The 21699-nt window shown below is 42.1% G+C and overlaps 2 protein-coding genes across 3 annotated transcripts; one reads left to right on the forward strand and one right to left on the reverse strand.

Annotated features, from left to right (window-relative positions):
* Positions 1 to 6299: 6299 nt before the first annotated feature.
* On the forward strand, positions 6300 to 21558 carry CDC23 (cell division cycle 23). Of its 2 annotated transcripts, XM_036423329.2 has the most exons (16): positions 6300 to 6495; positions 6583 to 6655; positions 9362 to 9499; positions 10261 to 10303; positions 10784 to 10889; positions 10990 to 11122; positions 14256 to 14433; positions 14514 to 14611; positions 14752 to 14833; positions 18006 to 18159; positions 18280 to 18399; positions 18760 to 18835; positions 19148 to 19209; positions 19863 to 19941; positions 20020 to 20139; positions 20333 to 21558. In XM_036423329.2, the coding sequence occupies exons 1-16, from the start codon at positions 6335 to 6337 to the stop codon at positions 20501 to 20503; spliced, it is 1794 nt and encodes a 597-aa protein (XP_036279222.1). In that variant the 5' UTR covers positions 6300 to 6334; the 3' UTR covers positions 20504 to 21558. The 2 variants fall into 2 exon arrangements, with proteins under 2 accessions (XP_036279222.1, XP_036279223.1); XM_036423330.2 differs by lacking the exon at positions 6583 to 6655 and having other exon boundaries at positions 6356 to 6495.
* LOC118710712 (small nuclear ribonucleoprotein E-like) lies at positions 13183 to 13637 on the reverse strand. Its single transcript, XM_036423337.2, has one exon. The coding sequence runs from the start codon at positions 13620 to 13622 to the stop codon at positions 13347 to 13349; it is 276 nt and encodes a 91-aa protein (XP_036279230.1). The 5' UTR covers positions 13623 to 13637; the 3' UTR covers positions 13183 to 13346.
* Positions 21559 to 21699: the final 141 nt, after the last annotated feature.

Below are 21699 nucleotides of genomic sequence, written 5' to 3' on the forward strand. Positions count from 1 at the left end.
GTCTCCTGGCATGGACTGAGCCATGCCACCTCAGTATGAGGTCGGTAACGAGGAGACGTGTTTACCAGATGGGTCAGCTTGGGACCAGCCTCCGCTTGGAGGGCAGAGTAGGGGGGTAAAAAGAAAGAGGGTTTTAGTAGACTCCAATAACGAGTGGTGCCTCCAAGTAGGCAGATGCAAGCTGTGAGCTGTCTGAGATGCTTAAATCCTCACCAGACATGATGCCCCAGCAGAGACTCAATCTGGAGACTGAGGTGCCAGCTATGGACTCCTGGCTTACACTTCAGTCTCTCTGCCCCGATCTTTCATCTTCCTGACTTCCTTCCTCTCCCTCATCTTTATTTGCCACCAACCCCAAATTGATTGTGGTTGATTCTTTCCTGACCTGAACCCAGTGGTCATCTGGCAAGTGTACAAGGACACTGGCCCCTGTGCCTGTTGGAAGAGCAAACATCTTGGTGTATGATACTTACTATGTACATAGCATGATCTCATCTCATCCAAAAAACAACTCAACTACCTGGTGTGGCTTAGTTGAGTGTCCTTCCATGCACAGAAAGGTTGCCGGTTGGATTCCCAGTCAGGGTACATACCCAGGTTTCCGGTTGTCAACTGATCAATGTTTCTCTCTCTAAAAGAAATAAAAACAACCGAAACCAGTTTGGCTCAGTGGATAGAGCGTGGGTCTGCGAACTCAAGGGTCCCATGTTTGATTTCAGTCAAGGGCAAGTACTTTGGTTGTGGGCACATCCCTGGTGGGGGATGTGCAGGAAGCAGCTTGTCGATGTAACTCTCTCATTGATGTTTCTAGCTTTCTATCCCTCTCCCTTCTTCTCTGTAAAAAATTAATAAAATATATTAAAAAAAGAAATAAAAACATTTTTTTTTAAAACACACCCTATGAGCAAGCTTTTCTTTGTTCCTTCCTTCCTTCCTTCCTTCCTTCCTTCCTTCCTTCCTTCCTTTCTTTCTTTTTCTTTCTTTCTTTCTTTTTAAAATATATATTTTGTTGATTTTTTACAGAGAGGAAAAGAGAGGGATAGAGAGTTAGAAACATCGATGAGAGAGAATCATTGATCAGCTGCCTCTTGCACACCCCCTACTGGGGATGTGCTTGCAACCAAAGTACATGTCCTTGACCGGAATCAAACATGGGACCCTTGAGTTCGCAGACCCAAGCTCTACCCACTGAGCCAAACCGGTTTCGGTGAGCAAGCTTTTCTTCATATCCTCCTATTCCAGTTGAGGGAACTCTCATTCTAAGAGATAAATTGCTCATGGTCACTTGGCTAGGAAGTGGTTGAAGCAGGATTTGAACCAAAGACTGCCTGACTCCAAATGAAGACTTTCATACTCTGAATCCAAATAAAGAGCACTCTCAGGCTTGAGCAGGTCTAAACTTTCCACTCTCATGACTCCTGGGCAAGAGTGTGAACTCTGCTGTTTTCTCTAACCACGAGCCCACCAGAAGGCCACAGTGGCTTCCAGAAACATGGGCTGGTGTGGGGTCCTCTTATGTCTTCCTCAGGGGGCAGGAATCAGGCACTGGGGCTGCAGGAGGGGCTATATTGAAGATGGAGATCATTTCATCCCGGTTTTAAAGGGGGAGAACATAAGCAAAATAAAACAAAAATGGGGAAACACTCTGTTACTTTGAAGTGGTGCCAGTAGGAGCCCCCGCTATGGCAGTGGGTAGGCACGTGGGCCTTGAAGTCTGGTAGACCTTGGTTCAAGTGCCATGCTGCACCTGCTTCTTTGGGTGACCGTTAGCAAGGCATTAAAATTCTCAAAGCTTCAGTTTCTTTCCTTGTAAGATGGAGTTGATAGTAGTAATTTGTTGCAAGGATCAAATGACAGCATGAACATAAAACACTTAGCCTAATACCTGGACCCAAATTAATGTTTAAAAAATGGTATTGTTAGTAATAAAACTGGGTGAAGAGTAAACACCTGTCGGAAATGTTCTATAGTTCACCCTTGTAGAACACAGGACTTAGGGGCACCAACCCACCATAAAATAAAAAATTAGGTCACCTTATGTTTATTTTAAAAAAATGTTTGGGTAGAATGCATGGAACAGAATGACAGATCTCAGTGGGGAAAGTGGGGGAGTGGGATCGGAAGTGATTAACCAATGAACAAAGACAATGGTTTGGGGAAGGCCTGGGGTAGGGCAAAGTGGGGGGGAAGTGGAGGACATCTGTAATACTTTCAAAAATAAATGTTAGCCGAAACCAGTTTGGCTCAATGGTAGAGCGTAGGTCTGTGAACTGAAAGGTCCTGGGTTCAATTCCGGTCAAGGGCACGTACCTTGGTTGTGGGCACATCCCCAGTAGGGGGTGTGCAAGAGGCAACTGGTCAATGTTTCTCTCTCATCGATGTTTCTAGCTCTCTATCTCTCTCTCTTCCTCTCTGTAAAAAATCAATAAAAGATATTTAAAAATTTTTTTCTTAAAAAAAATAAATAAATGTTAAAAAATAACCTATAAAAAATTAGGTCACCTGTTCACATTCATGTATTCCCAACTGCAGATAAAACATATGTATGTCTTGATCTGGGTGGTTGTTATATGAGTATGTGCATATATAACAAAACCATTGAAGTGTACACTTAAGATCAGTGTGCTTTTCCAATTTTATTGTATGCATCTTGTACCTCAACCAAAATTCAAGTACGAGGAAAGCAAAAGGCCGATGTGGCTGTTTGTTGGAGCGTTGTCTCATATGCCAAAAGGTGGCGGGTTTGATTCCGCATTGGGCTTGAGTAAGAGGCAGCCAATGGATGTTTCTCCTGTCTCTGTCTGTCTGTCTCCCTTCCTTTCTCTAAAATCAATTATAAAACAAAACAATACAAAACAAAAGGAGGCTCTTGTGTGTCAAGGTTAGTAAAGTGAAAGTATTCAATTAAAAAAGAAGCAGCTGAAACTGGTTTGGCTCAGTGGATAGAGCATTGGCCTGCGGACTGAAGGGTCCCAGGTTCGATTCTGGTCAAGGGCATGTACCTTGGTTGCGGGCACATCCCCAGTGAGGGTGTGCAAGAGGCAGCTGATCGATGATTCTCTCTCATTGATGTTCCTAACTCTCTATCCCTCTCTCTTCCTCTCTGTAAAAAAAAAAAAAAAAAAAAAAAAAAAAAAGAAGCAGCAGCTTGTAGCGTAAAACATAGGGGGAAAGTGTATTATTTAGATATGTCAGGCAGTTAATTAATAAAAATATATGGTGTCTCCCTCCCCTAGTTTGTAATGCTTGTCCTATTTGTCAGTTTTCTTAACTGTGTAATTTGTTATGACTTCTTTTATTATTCTAAGTGAATGTTCACTTTAGTAGTTAAAAAATATTACCTCCTCCTCTGCCCCCCTTTGGTAGGGCCCAGAGCAGTGCAGGAAAGCAGTTGTTGGGTAAGGATGGAGCCACACCCTGCTTGGAACCATGGGTAGCCTGGTGTGGGGTCCTGTGGCCATCCTGGGGGAAGTCACCATTTTTGCCTACCCAATGGGAAGCCTGCTGCAATGAGGCTCAGCCTGTTGCCCCTGCAGTGGAAGTCCTTCTGGAACATCTTCCTGAGATAAAGAGGCTGAGCCACACAATGATGTCAGCCTGATCAATTCTCCTTCTTCCTAACAGTTCTCAACGATGACCTTGGAGGTGAGGCATCCTTAGGGGGACTTGTTGAGTAATAGGGATGAAGGACACTGAGAAGGGGGAGTACCTAGGCTGCAAGCCCCTGATGAGCAGAACTGGTAGGGAGGTCTCCCATTACATCCTGGGGCTATTACCTTGGGGAGATGGGAGTGGACAAGCCTGCCTTTCCATTATGCAAAGAAAGGGCTTTTCAAGTAAATTTCCACTTAAGTATGAGCTTAGATCAGTAAAGATGGGGCCATAATAGCTTAAATGGTCATCGCAGCTATTAAAAATACATTTCCCCCCCAGTGCTCAGGCTGCCTGTCATCTTCATATTCTTCATCCCAGAAGACTATGACTCAACCTTTCTTAAACTGTGGGGAGGCAGGTTAATGTCCATCTGTATTTTCAACTTTTTAATTCCACCCACATCCTAGCATAAGGGCCTACACTGGCAGTCAGACATCCCTCTCGCAATCTGGGACCCCTCGATCCTTACCGCCTGCCTGCTTGCTCCTTGCTTGGCTGGCTGCTCCTTAGCACTGCTGCGGAGGCGGGAGAGGCTCCCACCACTGCCACCTGCCACCGCTGCGGTGCTTGCCAGCTGTGAACTGGGCTTCCAGCTGAGCTGAGCAGTGCTCTCACACTGTGGGAGCACACTGACCACCAGCTCCTATGTTGAGCATCTGCCCCCTGGTGGTCAGTGCGTGTCATAGTGACTGGTCGTTCTGCCTTAAGGGTAGCTGGGCTTTTAACTAGTCCTGTATAATAAAAGTCTAGTATGCAAATCAACTGATAGATGGAATGACTGGTGGAATGACCAGCTGCTATGATGTGCACGGATCACCAGGGAGCAGATGCTCAACACAGGAGCTTTTACCAGCTCACAGGCCCCAGGCCAGCCAAGGTGGGTGCCAGGGAGATATGGGGGGGGGGCACCCCCCATCGCCCTGCCGGTCACCCCACAGATCTGCCAGGCCTAGGGACCCTACCCATGCTTGAATTTTATGCACCAGGCCTCTATATTTATGTATATGAATAACCCCACCTCATAGAACCATCTTAAGAATGTATGTTTCAGCTGAAACCGGTTTGGCTCAATGGATAGAGCGTCGGTCTGTGGACTGAAAAGTCCCAGGTTTGATTCTGGTCAAGGGCATGTACATTGGTTGTGGGCACATCCCCGGTGGGGGGTGTGCAGGAGGCAGCTGGTCGATGTATCTCTCTCATCGATGTTTCTAGCTCTCTATCCCTCTCCCTTCACTTCTGTAAAAAAAAAAAAAAAAAAAAAAAAAAATCAATAAAATATATATTTTTAAAAAGAATGTGTGTTTCAAATTCACTTTTGCTCTCTCCCCTTTTCTTTGTGACCCTCTTAGCCTTTCCTACTCATCAGGTGAGGCCGGCTAGTTTCCTTGTTTTAAGGCTCTTCCCACAACTACCAAGCATTGGAAATTGAGCTTTCAGGGCAGGTGGCCCTCAGAGTTCATCCCCCAGTCTCTATAGACCACTGCCCCAACACCATTACTGGCCCCAACTAGTGGTTCTCAAATAGGGATGATTTTGCCCCTCCTTCCCCAGACATTTGGCAATGTCTGAGACATTTTCAGTTGTCACAGTTTAGGGGAGGAGCATGCTACTAATATCTAATGGGTAGAGTCCAGGGATACTAAACGTCTTACAATGGTTCAGGACAGCCCTCCCCCTTCCCCAACAAAGAACCAGTTCAAAATGTTAAGAATGCCAAAACCCTACTGGGAAACGGGTTCTTCTTAAGTCCTCACTGGGTTTATTTGTAATAAATTCTTCCTGTCAGTCAGTCCTCGCCCTTCTTTGGCCTCCAGTGTTGTGATGGCCGCAGTCCTCGCATCTGTGGAGCACATGGCGTTTAAGCAACCGCTTTTCTGCTTAAGCGGTTGGAAGTGTGGAGAGGGAGGGAATGGCTCCATCTGTTGGCCAGAGCAGGGATCACAACACAACCACACTTAAAATCGCTTAAAACAGCCCAGCTCATTAAATGCTTGAATTCCTTTTACAAACATTCCCGCAGTCTGCTCCTCTCTAGTGACAGTTCACTACGTTTTGGGTTAATGGGGAGTAAGTAGTCCTTGCCTCTGTAACAGACGGAGGCAGCTGCAGCTCGACTAATGCAAAAAAGGTCGGACTTGGGGCATAGAGTCTAAACAACCAGCAGCATGTCACCCCGGAGTTCGGCAATGGATTTTATTCATCATGGGGGTGGTTGCAAAGATGTAAGTTGTTCTGAAAGGATTCGTTAGACACATGCATCACTTTGGTTAATCAGTGGCAACAGGATCCGCTCACAAAAGACACTCTTTTTATCTGTAGTCCAATGACATCATCCCAAAGGTGCAGGGCATTCTCTCTTCTGCCCACTTTCTCGCTCCTATTCCCACCTCCCGTTTTCCAGTCCACTTTTCCCGGCCACTTATTCCTCTCAGCCACGCCCAGAGATCATGGCTTTCCCCACCCTGCTTTCCAGCTTCTAATTTTCCCGCCCCGGTAGCTCTTGGCCAATCGGAGATGTAATGGTCTCCTCTTTCCCGGCCTCTTGGTGACGTTGTAAGAAGTGAGATCTATGATTGGTTGTCCTGGAGCAAGAGCGCACCAATAACAGGAAACCTTGTTTGGTGCCGGCGCACAGCTAGCATCATCGCTGCTGATTGGCTGGGGCGGCCGAGGCAGAAAGATGGCCGCGAGCCCCTCTGTAGTTCCTGTGGCCCTGACCACTCCGGGGGTACCCATCTTGTCAGCTAGTGGCGATTTCTCAAATTTGCGGGAAATTAAAAAGCAGCTGCTACTTATCGCTGGCCTTACCCGAGAGCGGGGCCTACTGCACAGTAGTAAATGGTGAGATGTCAGGGTGGGACGGGGCCGGGCTTGGGGTCCTTGGCCTTGGGGGGCTTGCGGAGCTGACTCAGTTTGCGGGTGTTCCAGGTCCGCGGAGTTGGCCTTCTCCCTCCCGGCGTTGCCTCTAGTCGAGCTGCAGCCGCCTCCGCCTATGACAGAGGTAAGGACTGCTCCCCATCTGCAACCAGAGGGAAGGACTTGTCAATGGAGGGAGCAGACTGCTTACTTCGCAGGAATGTTTGCAAAAAGGAATTCAATCATTTAAAGAGCTGGGCGTTTTATTTTATTTTTTTAATTTTTTATTTTATTTTATTTTTTACAAAAATATATTTATTTATTGATTTCAGAGAGGAAGGGAGGAGAGAGAAATAGAAACATCAATAATGCGAGAGAATCATTGATGGGCTGCCTCCTGCACGCCCCCCCCTGGGAATCGAGCCCAAAACCCAGGCATGTGCCCTTGGCCAGAATTGAACCTGGGACCCTTCAGTCCACAGGCTGATGCTCTATCCACTGAGCCAAGCTGGCTAGGGCAAAGAGCTGGGCGTTTTAAATGGTAGTGCGTTTACTTAAGCTGGAGAGAATAAGGGGGGGAAAAAATCCATGCTTAGGATTTCAGCCTTTTCGCTTTTGTAGCCCAGTTTAGAAAGAGAGCAAGAATCGAAGGTTTTTACAACAGTGAGAAACTGGTTTTGGATTCACACAGCTCTGGGCTCCAATCTCAGCCACATTGGTGACTTTCGGCAGTTTAACCTCCTGAACTATAGTATCCTCATCTGTGGAGAGAGGGTAAAATAGTATTTACTTTATGGGACAGTTGAGGGAATTAAATGAGATATGAATATGTTTTATGTCATCTATAGTACTACATGTGTTTACATAGACTATGTAGTCTGAATGCTTTTTATCATAATCCATTTTGTTACTTGATTCCTAACCCCCCTTTAAAAACAATGAGTATTTTTTACTCTAAAAGGTATAGTGCAGCCTTGGCTGGTGTGGTTCAGTTGGTTGAGTGCCCACCGGTGAACTGAAAGGTCTCTGGTTGATGCCCAGTCCGCGTGGGTACATGCCCAGGTTACAGGCTTGATTCCCTGGTCCAGTGGTGCTTGTGGGAGGCAGCTGATCTCTCCTTTTCCCTCTCCCTCTTCTTCTCCCTCCTTCCATCTCTCTTTCTACCTTTCTCTCTAAAATAAATAGAAACATATTTTTAAAAAGGTGTAATGCAGGTTGAGAAGGAGCAGGGGGAGAAATAAACAAATTGTAAGTGGATATGAAAAGAGCCAGCAGAATCCTAAGCTGAAGAGCCACATTTAAGACAGGTTTATCCAGTGAAGAAAACACTGAATATGTTTTGGTTCCTGTTTTTTTGCTGGTAATATTTGGGGCAAGAAGCAAGAGGAGAATGAAATTATTGAAGTTTTAATCAGCTTATCCCTAGAATTTGGGATGTGGATTATACGTTTGACTTAAATATGCATTATTTCATTTTTTTTCTCCACAGAATTATAGCTGTATTGTAGTTTTTTCTTTTTGGCAATACTAACATGTCAAAATGTTCTTGAAGTACAAAAAGTATAAGTAATTGCAGCATATTGCATTTATGTAGAAATTTAAAAGCCTGGGGAAGGAAGGGAATGCCAAACATTAATGCCAAACATTTTATTTTCCTTTAAAAAAATATATTTTATTAATTCTATACAGAGAGGAAGGGAGAGGGATAGAGAGCTAGAAACATCGATGAGAGAGAAACATTGAACAGCTGCCTCCTGCACATCCCCTTTAGGGGATATGCCCGCAACCAATGTACATGCCCTTGACTGGAATCAAACCTGGGGCCCTTGAGTCCACAGACCGATGCTCTATCCACTGAGCCAAACCGGTTTCGGCAATGCCAAACATTTTCTATAACTTTCTCACCTTTTTCTTCATGTCAAATCTAAATTATTGGCTCCATTTACTGATGAAGAAGTGAATACTCAGAGAAGCTAAGTAACTTTGATGTCATGAAGCCAGAAAATCAGAGTTAGAGTTTGAATATAGATCTCTAATACTAAAGCCTATACAACTTCTACATTTACAGAAACAATAAATGTTTCTGAGTGTGTTGGTTTAATATTTTATAAATTTTTATTTTTTCCTCTAACTTTAAAAAATATGTACTTTTATTAATATCAGAGAGGAAGGGAGAGAGAGCGAGCGAGATAGAAACATCAATGATGTGAGAGAAACATTGATAGGCTGCCTCCTGCTTCCCCCTGCTTCTCCCCCCCTTTCCCCCCCAGAATTACAGAATTAAGCCCTCAACCTGGTCGTGTGCCCTGACTGGGAAATGAACTGGGATCTCCTGGTTCATAGGTTGATGCTTAACCACCAAGCCACTGTAGCTGGGCTCCCATAACTTTTTATTTTGAAGAAAAAGAAAGTTATCTGACTTGACTTCATTATACATACTAGAGGTCCAGTGTCAGAAATTTGTGCACTCGGGGGTCCCCTCAGCCTGGCCTGTACCCTCTTGCTGTCTGGCAGTTGGACATCCTTAGTGCTGCTGCAGAGGCAGGAGAGGCTCCCTCCACCGCTGCTGCACTCTCCAGCCATGAGCCCGGCTCAGGGCTTCTGGTTGAGCAGTGCTCCACCATGGGAGCACATAACCACCAGGGAGTAGCGTCTGCCCTTCGGTGGTCAGTGCGAGTCATAGCGACTGGTTGTTCCACTGTTCAGTTGATTTGCATATTAGCCTTTTATTATGTAGGATGGTTTTGGGAGGAGGAAAAGGAGAGAAAAATTATTTTTTCTTACATCTTGAAATTGGATTTGAACTTTTTTATCTTATTCCCAGTCATTTACAAAAATTTGTCTCTTCTAGGAAGATGCCCAGGATATGGATGCTTACACCCTGGCCAAAGCCTACTTTGATGTTAAAGAGTATGACCGGGCAGCACATTTCCTGCATGGTTGCAATAGCAAGAAAGCCTATTTCCTGTACATGTATTCTAGATACCTGGTGAGGGCTATTTCTACTTTGAACCAAGTGGAAAAAATTAAACCTTTTAAATAGTATAGCAATAGCCTATTTGGTGAATGTACTTTTTAAATATTTGACAATAATAAAGAAGTCATAGAGTTAAAAAAAATGCTATGAAATAAAATATTTTAAAAATCTGATAATATTGACAAAGGTGCGAGGCAGTAGATCCCCCCCACCCCCCCATTTGAGGTCAGTTTGGGAAGATTATATTAATTTGAAATACTATGACCAAGCAGTTCTACTTTAAGTAACTTGCCCAATGTTAATACCTCTGTTCATGGAAATTTTTTTGCAGTACCCCAAAATGTCAACAACTTAAATATCCATTAGTCAGGAAATTCATTGTTAATTCTTGCTTGAAGTATATTTTACTATGATGTTGCAAAATGATGATTTTCCCCTCTAGCACTCTCCACATTTACTGCTGCTCATTTGTCATTCTGTTCTAAGCAAGAGTCTTTCCTTCCCTGTCCATTTATCTATTTACCTAGTATGGACTTAAGGATTCTTTTATTTTTAATTGTTTATATAATTCATTTCAGTACTTAATTATTTGGTGCACAAATTATTCCAGATTTGACCAGAGGGAGCCTGTGAATAGTTACTTAAAATTAGTGACCAATAGTAGCTGCCATTTTGGATGGTTTGGGGCCCTTTAGGTAGAATCAGGCTGTTAGTGTTAGAACAGGTTCAAAATTTATTGGTAGAAAGACCCATGTGTGGATTTTCTCTTACAGTCTGGAGAAAAGAAGAAGGATGATGAAACAGTTGATAGCCTAGGTATGAATTTCTTTTTTTACCTTTTAGATGAAAGCAGGGTTGCACACACACATGCCTATAGAAGCCAGGCAGGGAGTACAAATGTGTGAAGTGGCCAGAGGAGGGCTATTGGAAATTGGATAGCACAACTGGCTGATTGTCTCCCAGTTCCAGCTGAGGGTTGCCTTGTGGCCTGCTGTTGTCAAGGCTTTCTTCTCTGACTCTATTCCATTGCCTGCAACCTGAAGCTAGAAATTCAGGTTTTTAAATGTTGATACTAATTCAAAACTTTAAAAACCTGTGTGGGCTTAGCAAAATATGACTGCAGACCAGTTATCAGTTGTTATTTTTTTTTTGGGGGGGGGGGGATTATATAAGATATTGACCACTTGTGAGTGCTTGCTGGAAGTTTCAGGTGTAGCTGTTGGATGCCAAAAGAAATGTCAGGTCTATAAAATGAAGACCAGCAGTTTTCTCTTAGAGACTTTGTTTGTTTTCTAGGCCCTCTGGAAAAAGGACAAGTAAAAAATGAGGCTCTTAGAGAACTGAGAGTGGAGCTCAGCAAAAAGCACCAAGCTCGGGAACTTGATGGTTTTGGCCTTTATCTGTAAGTGTTAGAGTAAGTTGGAACTTTGTACAACATTCTCCTGAGTAGAAGAGAGCTGTTATAGAGCATTACCTTCTGTGCTGGTTTCCTTCTTTTCTAGGTATGGTGTTGTGCTTCGAAAACTGGACTTGGTGAAAGAGGCCATTGATGTATTTGTGGAGGCTACCCACGTTTTGCCTTTGCATTGGGGAGCCTGGCTAGAACTCTGTAACTTGATTACAGACAAAGAGATGGTAAGTTAAGATGAGTTATGTGCCCTAGCAGGTTTTCTCAGAGGTTAGTGTGTCGCCTGTGATTGAAGGGTCCAGGGTTTGATTCTCACCAAAGGCACATGCCCAGGTTATGGGCTTGATCCCTAGTGGGGAGCATGCAGGAGGCAATCAGTCAATGATTCTCTCTCATCATTGATGTTTCTATTTCTCTATCTCTCCCTTCCTCTGAGAAATCACTAAAAATTTTTTTAAAAAGATGAGCTATGTGAAAAAGTGTGTGCTTCAAGTTTTATATAATTTTGTAGTAATGGGGTGGGAGGAGAGACGTTTGATTATATAGATAGCTCTTTGCTCCTTCTCTGGTCTCTTTCACAGTTGGGATTTCAGTCTTCAGGTCTTCATTTGAAAGACAAATGTCTAGCTCTTGTTTGGTAGTTGCTGTTTGATTTGCATCCAGTTATATTAGGACTAGAGGCCCGATGCACAAAATTCGTGCAAGAGTAGGCCTTCCTTCCTCCAGCTGCCAGCACTGGCTTCCCTCTGGCACCTGGGACATAGGCTTCCCTCTGGCTGCCAGCGGGCACCCGGGACTTGGGACCCGGGCTTCCCTCGTAGCCTCAGCTTGTTTCGAAGGTCGTCTGGTCTAATTAACATATTACCCTTATTATAGACTAGAGGCTTGTTGCACGAAATTCGTGCTCGGGGCTGGCATGGGGGGGGGAGATGTCCCTCAGCCTGGCCTGCACCCTCTCGCAATCCGGGACCCCTCAGGGGATGTCTGATACTGGTTTAGGCCTAGGCCTGATTCCATAGGGATCCCAGCGGGATTGAGCCTAAACTGGCAGTCAGGCATCCCTCTCGCAATCCAGGACTGCTGGCTCCTAACTGCTCGCCTGCCTGCCTGATCGTCCCTAACCACCTCTGCCTCAGTCCCTGCCACAGCAGCTTTGTCTGGAATGACGTTCAGGTCTTTCGGCCGTCTAGTCTAATTATCATATAACGCTTTTATTATTATAGAAGATACCTTTCATATTCATGTGTTCACATTCAAGTTTTACTGAAACTTGTTTTATAGACTAAATACTGTTGCAGTTTCTTAATTTCAAAGATGCTGTTATAGGAAAGGTTCCTCTGATATCAAGGATCATATTTATCCCAGCCAGTGTGGCCCAGTGGTTAACACCTATGAATGAACCAGGAGGTCATGGTTCAATTCCCCATCAAGGCACATGCTTGGGTTGCAGCTCTGTCCCCGGTTGGGGGGTATTCAGTAGGCAGCCAATTGATGATTTTCTCTCATCATTGATGTTTCTATCTCTCTTTCCCTTTACCTTTCTCTCTGAAAGCAATAAAAAATATATATTTTTAAAGGGGATCATATTTAAAACATTTTAAGTCTCTGCTCAGCTCATAGAACTTTGAGAAGATACAGAGATTTGTTAATTAAGGAAATAATATATATGAAATTAGTTTATAAACTGCAATCATTTTAGTAGGCATTATTAGAGAATATGGTCTATAAAGTTTATTTGCTGTTCTTCGGTAATTAATGGAAATGATAACATTAAAAAAAATATATATTTTATTGATTTTTTTACAGAGAGGAATGTCCTTGACTGGAATCGAACCTGGGACCCTTGAGTCTGCTGGCCAATGCTCTATCCATTGAGCCAAACCAGTTAGGGCCATGGTTTCTACTTGTATCTGTCTCTTTCTTTTGGCTTCTTTTGACATCTTGTTTATTTCCAACTTGGATTTCTTATAAGTAATATATACTTTCTAGCTTTCCCATCTTTATACTCCCATTTCTAAGCCCTCCTGCATATGGTTTCCAAATTTATTCTTAAAACACCCATGTCATCATGATTCTCTTGCATAAAAATTCAGTGGTTTCCTGTTGCATACCATTTCCTATTGCACTATAGGAACCACCCTACCATTTCAGTCTTATTTTTCCACTGCATCCGAGCACAAAGCTTCCCTCTTCACCCACATTCATCATAGCCGTTTTTCTTTTATTTATGTTGTCCTTGCCTAGAATGTTCATTTTTTTCTCTTCCTTCCCCCCCCCCCTTTTTTTTTTAACAAAAACAATTCGACATCATTTATTGTCATCTAGTAGTTACTTAAGGTTATTGTAAGCCAATATGAATAAATGGGTAAGACATACTCTTCAAACAAAGGACACCATAAACACAAACTATATTGTTTCTCAGTAACTCCTCACTTAGCATTCAAGTCATTTCTAGGTGGAGACACTTTGGAGCAGAGTAATATTATCTCCTTTCAGCATGATCCGACCTAGTTGTTTCCTTGACTTTGTTTTAGAATGAATCTCTTCTGCATCATCTAATACGAGGTTCATATACTCATCAAAACCAATGATACAGCCTTCTATCCGCATATTCACTTGCTCATAAAGCCACACCTGAATGCGAGATCTATTTTGCAAGTATCTGAAGATGAGGTTGATGGGCTGCACCATCACCTGCACCTTCTGGCCCTGGCCGCGGTACGCCATGGTGGAAGCTAACAAAGACCACGCTGAGCCCCACGCTAGCCTCCGAGCCACTCCGGGAAGAAAGCTCCTTTCCCCTTTTTTTATTCAAATATACCCACCCTCCAAGATATCTCAAATCCTATCTATTCTTCGAAGCCTTCCCCAACTGTGCCTTTCCTCCCTACTATGCTTGTAAATCCTATTAAACTTGAAATGCTCTGTGTCCATTATTAGGCGCTATAGTAAAATTTCCCATGATAAACATCTTTAGATAGTGATTTTCAAGCTTTTTCATCTAATGGCACATGTAAACTAATTACTAAAATTCTGTGGAACACTAAAAAAAATACAGTTTTTGTCAATCTGACAGAAAAAAAAAAAGTATAATTTTGGGTCATTCATTCCAGGCGGGTACTGTTGTGTTAACTCTTGTCACTTTTTTTATTTGACAGTGTAAGGGAAAAGGGGTCAGTGACCCCTGACTAAATAGTCAGGTGTTGCATGTTTTAAAATTCTTTCAGCACAGCACTGTGCCTCTTGTGGCACACTGGTTGAAAATCGCTGCTTTAGACAATAAAAATATAATAGTTCCTTGATGTTCTTTTGGGAGAGGTCAAAATATATTAAATGTGTTCCTCTCTTTCCTGCTGCCAGCTGAAGTTCCTGTCTTTGCCAGACACCTGGATGAAAGAGTTTTTTCTGGCTCATATATACACAGAATTGCAGTTGATAGAGGAGGCCCTGCAAAAGTATCAGAATCTCATTGATGTGGGCTTTTCTAAGAGCTCTTATATTGTTTCCCAAATTGCGGTTGCCTATCACAATATCAGAGGTAAGTGAATAAGGACAATGAAATTCTTCAAAACCTGAAAGTATCATTGTGTTGTTTTCTGAACTATGTTTTTTCTGCAGATATTGATAAAGCCCTCTCTATTTTTAATGAGCTAAGGAAACAAGACCCTTATAGGATTGAGAATATGGATACATTCTCCAACCTTCTTTATGTCAGGGTGAGCTGCTTCCTTAACTGGGACTTCATTAAGCTCATTTGTGCTTTCATCTGGGTTGGATTGTTATCCAGTTGCATTAACTACAAGAAAAATAAGAGGTTCATTTTTCATGCTTAGACTGTCTTTTTCTTTTCTTCCAGAGCATGAAATCTGAGTTGAGTTATCTGGCTCACAACCTCTGTGAGATTGATAAATATCGTGTAGAAACTTGCTGTGTAATTGGTAAGAGTCATTATTCTTTTTCTTTTAAGATTTACCTTTATTGTAAATAATATAAGTATAAAAATAACAACAATATAAAAGTGTCAAAAGTAACAAAATTATGTACAATAGAATGTGAAAGCTCGCTATAACCCCATCCCCAAGATTGTTTAGAGAACATGACTCCAGAATATTTTTCTGTGTGAATACTAAAAATGTGTGTGTGCAAGTGTGTGTACAGTTTGTAAAAAATATGCCATTATACACATTGCTTTGTAACTTCCTTTTTTAAACTTAATATATCTTTTTCTTTTTTGGGGTCTAGATTTTTATTATTTTTATTGTGATCTAATATTATATAGATGTGCCATCATTTTAATATAAAAATTGCTTTAGGAATCATTTTTGTATGTGTACATTTGTTTTTGCATGTTAATGCAATTATTTTTGTATAATAAGCAGTAAAAGACTGGATCAAACGTTATATATATAGTTTAAACTTTAGTACTACTAAAAAGTTTGGAAGGCCTTAGCTGGTGAGGCTCAGTTGGTTGGGTGTCATCCCGTGCATCAAGAGGTTGCTGGTTGGATTCCCAGTCAGGGCACACGCCCTGGTTGCGGGCTCTAACCCTGGTTGGGGGTATACAGGAGGCAACTGGTTGATGCTCTCTCTCTCTCTCTCTCTCTCTCTCTCTCTCTCTCTCTCTCTCTCTCTCTCTCTCTCTCTCCTTTTCTTAAAAAGAAAAATTTGAAAGAATTTGCAATCCTATGAAAAGATATGAGAGTGCCTGTTTCTATGTATTGGGGTGTCTCAATCTTGGCATTAATGACATTTTAGGGTAACTATTTTTTTGTGGAGGGCTGTCCTATGCAGTGTAGGGTATTAGTAGTATCCTTAGCATCTACACACTGCTCCTTCCCCCTAGTTGTGCTGATAAAAAATACTTGCAGGTGCCCTACACAGTTTGGCACAGTGGATATAGTGTAGGTCTGCAGACTGAAGGTCCCTGGTTCGATTCTGGTCAAGGGCACATGCCTGGGGTTGTGGGCTCAATCCCCAATAGGAAGCGTGCAGGAGGCAGCCCGATCAATGATTCTCTGTATTGATGTTTCTATCATTCTCCCTCTCCATTCCTCTCTGAAATAAATAAAAATGTATTTAAAAAAATATTTGCAGGTATTGTCAAATAACTTCTTGGGTCAGAATCATCTCTGGTTATGAACCATGGTCCTATGTACTTGGCCACACTAGTATAGCCTGATCAGCTGACATAAAAATATGAATGGCCACTCCTGGGTAAAAGTGAGCTTGATTGGTTGTGGTTGGAAGTCTATGTTTCCTGGAGATGAAAGGGACATACCTATCTCTGGGTCTTTGGTGACATTGCATCAAGATCATGCATTTGTACCTTTCTAGATCAGGATGTTGTTAATAAACTGATAGAATTTTTTTAAAATATATATTTTATTGATTTTTTTACAGAGAGGAAGAGAGAGGGATAGATAGTTAGAAACATCGATAAGAGAGAAACATCGATCAGCAACCAAGATACATGCCCTTGACAGGAATCGAACCTGGGACCTTTCAGTCCGCAGGCCGACACTCTAAACTGATAGAATTTAAATTCATCAATTATTCAGTGAATATTTCCAGTCCTTGAGAAAGTTGTAGTCTGGCATGGTTATGTAATAAGTCCTTTAAAAACCTAAGTAAGAGTAGGAACGAATGATCTTCTCAATATAGAACATTATGAATAAAGTATAAAGTCCATTAAGTGAGGATGGAACTTCAGTTTATTCAGAAAACATCTTCAAGCATCTTCTACTCAGAGTGCCAGGCACTGTGCTTTGTATTGCATTATCTACCCTAATTGCCTATTTAGGAAGTCCAATAAGAAAACAGTTACAATACAATGGGCTGAGTGTTATGATTGAGGTAAACATAGGATGCTAGCAGAGTACATAGGGCCGGGGCAGTGTGGGGCAGTGTGGTGCAGTGGTTGAGCCTATGAGCCAGGAGGTCACGATTCAGTTTCCATTCAGGGCACATTCCCTGGGGGTTGCAAGTTCAATTCCCAGTAAGGGGGTATGCAGAAGGCAGCTGATCAATGATTCTCTTTCATCAGTAGGAGGGTTAATGAAGGGCGACCAAACGACTGAACAGCAGGCTGCATGGAGCAACCAGGCTGGCAAGGGGGGATTAGTAAGGGACGACCAAATGATTGAACAGCAGGCTGCATTGGGTGACCAGGCTAATGGGGGGGCTGTGAGGGGCAACCAGGTCGGCAGTGGGGGCAGTTGGGGGCAATCAGGAAGGCAGGCAGGTAAGTGATTAGGAGCCAGCAGTCCAGGATTGTGAGAGGTATGACTGACTGCAGGTTTAGGCCCAATCTCTGGGATCGAGCCTAAACCAGCAGTTGGACATCCCCCAAGGGTTCCTGGATTGGAGAGGGTGCAGGCTGGGCTGAGGGGGACCTCCCCCTATCCTGTGAACGAATTTCATGCACTGGGCCTCTAGCGATAATATAACTGCTTGATTCCTGAGGAAGAGCAGAGCTCAGAGCTCTACCTTTTTCACCCCTGAGGTGCCCTAGCAATATAGTTGGAAAACCAAAATATAAAGCTTACTTTAAAAATGTCTTACCCTTTAACAAAATATATGTATAATTGCTATATAAGATAAAATAAAATGAAGAAAAACTTGCAATGTTAGGGAACACTTTTAAAACCAGAATGTGTGATAAATGATATATATATATATATATATTCTATATATATTTATTTGATATATATATTTCCCTAGGGAGCAATGATATTTCTCTTATGTACAGTTCGGCTGTCTGCAAGGGATTTGGGGGAAGGAGTTATGGTTTCATGTGGAATGATGCTTATTTTAGTGGACTTTTATTTTTTATTTAATTTTTTGTTAATCCTCACCTGAGGATGTTTTTCTTTTGATTTTTAGAGAGAGTGGAAGGGAGGGGGAAAGACAGAGAGATGTGAAAGACAAAGATCGACGTGAGAAAAGCACATTGATTGGTTGCTTCCCCCAGTGGACTTGACTGGGCCAGGGATCCAGAATCGAACCCATGAACCTTTAGTTCTGATGCTCTATCCACTGAACAAAACAGGCTAGGCCGTAAACTTCTATTTTTACCTTTCTAATTATTCATATTTTTTGTTTTTCAATCAGGCAATTATTATAGTTTGCGTTCTCAGCATGAGAAAGCAGCCTTATATTTCCAAAGAGCTTTGAAATTGAATCCTCGGTATCTTGGGGCCTGGACACTAATGGGACATGAGTACATGGAAATGAAGAACACATCTGCTGCTATTCAGGCTTACAGGTGAGCTCCTAGTTGTGGGGTTTGGTAGAGCAGATTGCTGTGATGTTAGGAGCCTTTTCTGAGCCTGCAACTTGCTAACTTTGATTCTGCTGTCTTACCAGTCTCTCTTCCATTTCTTAGACATGCCATTGAGGTTAATAAGCGGGACTACAGAGCCTGGTATGGCCTCGGGCAGACCTATGAAATCCTTAAGATGCCATTTTATTGCCTTTATTATTATAGACGGGCCCATCAGCTTCGGTAAGTCTGGCCACTTGACAATGTGTTTGTTTTGGGGAGTGCTGACACTTCTTTCTCTTTTGATGGCCACTGAGTGACTAACTAGTGGGTAGTATATAGAGTGTGGATATACTGGCCAAAGGGATCATTCATGTCCTGGATGGGAAGGAGCAAGATGGTGTGAGATTTCATCATGCTACTCAGAATGGTGTGCAATTTAAAACTTAAGAACTGTTTATTTCTGGAATTTTCCATGTGATATTTTCAGACTGCAGTTGACTGTGGAAAGTGAAACCTCGAATAAGGGGGGATCACTACAGTGGTGGTGGTGGAATTTAGTTATCTATAAGACTTTTTCACACTATTACTATTTTGTCTCAGGCCCAATGATTCTCGTATGCTGGTTGCTTTAGGAGAATGTTATGAGAAACTCAATCAACTTGTGGAAGCCAAAAAGGTATGAGATTGAGTTCTTGAGAATTGAGTGGGAATCTGCTGCTTGGATGAAGGGTGGGGCTATCTGTGCTCTCTAACTTTTCTTCATTCTGGTATCTCTACATGTGGAAGTCAGAATACATAATAGGCTAAAAAGCAAAGCTTGGGTGACATTATCTGTGGAAATGTCATTATGTAGCCTGGACCTATGATTTAGTAAATGCCTGCATCTTGCAAATCCGAAGTTCTGGGAGGCTTGCAGGACTTGAGCCTTTGTGTGATTAGTCATGGCACCTGAGCAATGGTCAGAGTGACAAGTTTATTTTTTTGACAGTGTTACTGGAGAGCTTACGCCGTGGGAGATGTGGAGAAAATGGCTCTGGTGAAACTTGCAAAGTGAGTGAGAGTAATAAAATGCTATTGATATTTCTGTTGGCTCCTCTGGTATGGTGGGTGAGCCTTTTATCCATCATTCTACATGAATATGGGGATGTAGCAGGGTGTATGAATAGTGATCTAAGAATTTTGCCATTTGACTTGAGAGACTAACACTTCTCTTTAAAGTGGGAATTGCTTTCCTATTAGGCAAGGGACCAAGAATAAATTGAAAGAAATGAAATGAAAATTTTATGTCAGCAGTCTAGGAAAACAAAGTACTGCTCTCCTAATAAGAACTAGGCAAAGAGTTTCTTAAATACAATTTTATTTTATTCATGCCAGTTCTTTTCTGGCTTATTAGAAAAAAATCTGAATTATCTTTTTTAAAATCTCAGGATATTAACAAAGTTTCTGCAAAAGTGTGTTACTCAGCTTATGTATTTGCTAACTTTCCCTCCATTACCAGTAGCAGAATAATGATACTAAATTGGATAAAAATAACCTTGCTTCTGACACTAATACTATTCTGGATCCAGTGTGCTATTTATGTAAAAATTTGTAATTGTCTTTGTGTTGTCATTTTTTTTTTGGTTTTAATAATGTGCTTTTACTATTTATCATTATTTAGCTTTGAGATCTGATTTGTACTTAAAGACCAATTTCTTTTGTAGGCTTCATGAACAGTTGACTGAGTCAGAACAGGCTGCTCAATGTTACATCAAATATATCCAAGATATCTATACTTGTGGGGTATGTGTCCTGGACATGAAGACTGGGTTGCTGATTTTATTTATTATCACCTTAGTCATCTCTGCTTTCCTTATCTAGGAAATAGTGGAACACTTGGAGGAGAGCACAGCTTTCCGCTATCTGGCCCAATACTATTTTAAGTGCAAGCTGTGGGATGAAGCTTCAACTTGTGCCCAGAAGTGTTGTGCATTCAATGATGTGAGTATCAGTTATTGAGTTTGGATTTGGGGTCAAACATATAATCTTTACCATGATTTGGGAGTAGAAAGTGGATAATAAGGTAAGTGAAAAGGCTATCTTGATTTGTGAAACTTAAACATGAGTATTTTAGAACCTGTTTTTGAGAACATCCTTGAACATATTTTGAAATAGATGCCTGACTTTGTTTCAGACCCGGGAAGAAGGTAAGGCCTTGCTCCGGCAAATCTTGCAGCTTCGGAACCAAGGAGAGACTCCTTCCACTGAGATGCCTGCACCCTTTTTCCTACCGGCATCACTGTCTGCTAACAATACTCCTACACGCAGAGTTTCTCCACTCAACCTGTCTTCAGTCACACCATAGTTGACTAGCACATTGCCAGACTGATGTTAAGCCTTACCCCCATGTAAAAAGTCGCCATGTCTGTTCTTCAAAGGACCTTAGCTCTTTTTGTGTGTACAGATGGAAACAGCTCCTTGGGGAGAGTTTATAGGATCACTTTCAGAGTAGAATGACAGAAGAATCCTGGCAGGAAACAGACACCGTCTTGCCAGTTAGAAGCACTTCTTCCTTATGTTCTGAGTAGCTACAGAGTCTGGCCTTCTTCCCAGATTCCCCCCACCATACCTCCAAACATCCTTGTACTAGCACTTTAGCACAGGCAAGGCTACAGGCACCGTTTTAATGCTGCTGGGAGTGGTTTCCTGAGAAATGAGGAAAGGAGAAAAGTTTGTGATTCTATCCTCTGCTGACAGTAGGGGCACTGGATACCCTAGCAAGGTTAGGGCGCTGGATAGACATGATCGTATTCTTGGATTTGCTGAGCATGACTGTTCTGTCAAGAGATTAGGTTTAAATGGAGTAAAACTATACAGTAGGTCCTTGGGTTACGTCGGAGATCTGTCTGTCCTACAGCATGATTTTTATCATCAGTCTGAATCCACCTACTGCATAGGCACCTATGTCACTCACATGGAGCACATACCAGTAATGAAGTGACAGAGAAGGATAACAATTCCTGACCTTTACTTGTGGTAAATAAATAATAAAAAACAAAGCACATATGTAGAAATGACGAACTTTTTTTTTTCTTCTTAATAAATGAGAGATGGTGACAAAACCATGAACGTTGTACGTCGTGTCTGATGTAGCCCAAAGACTGCCTGTACATTTGTTTTAAAGAGTATCCTAGAATATTTCAAATTCGAGGTATCTTACTAGAGTTGAATAGAAGGGACAAACATAATCTCACGGAGCATGAAGGCCCCTTCTAAGAGCAAAAGATGTCTAGTTATCTATATCCTCCCCCAAAAGCAAAGTAAGGAGACAGGATCACAGATAATCTCATGGCCATTTGGAGATAACTTTTTGTAACTACAGACAAGAATAAACTCATTTCAAGCTGGTCTGTTTTAATATTTTTGATGTAATTGTCTTTTTTTCAGGCTAGTCAAGGTAAAGGGAATCATTGTTAGTGTGCTCTTAAAGGGTGTTAGGCCTGTGCATGCATATTTAGTAGGAGGAATATGCAATGGTCATGTATGCTGCAATGAATTTGT

This window comes from Pipistrellus kuhlii, unplaced genomic scaffold, assembly GCF_014108245.1.
Source record: "Pipistrellus kuhlii isolate mPipKuh1 unplaced genomic scaffold, mPipKuh1.p scaffold_m20_p_8, whole genome shotgun sequence".
NCBI lineage: Eukaryota > Metazoa > Chordata > Mammalia > Chiroptera > Vespertilionidae > Pipistrellus > Pipistrellus kuhlii.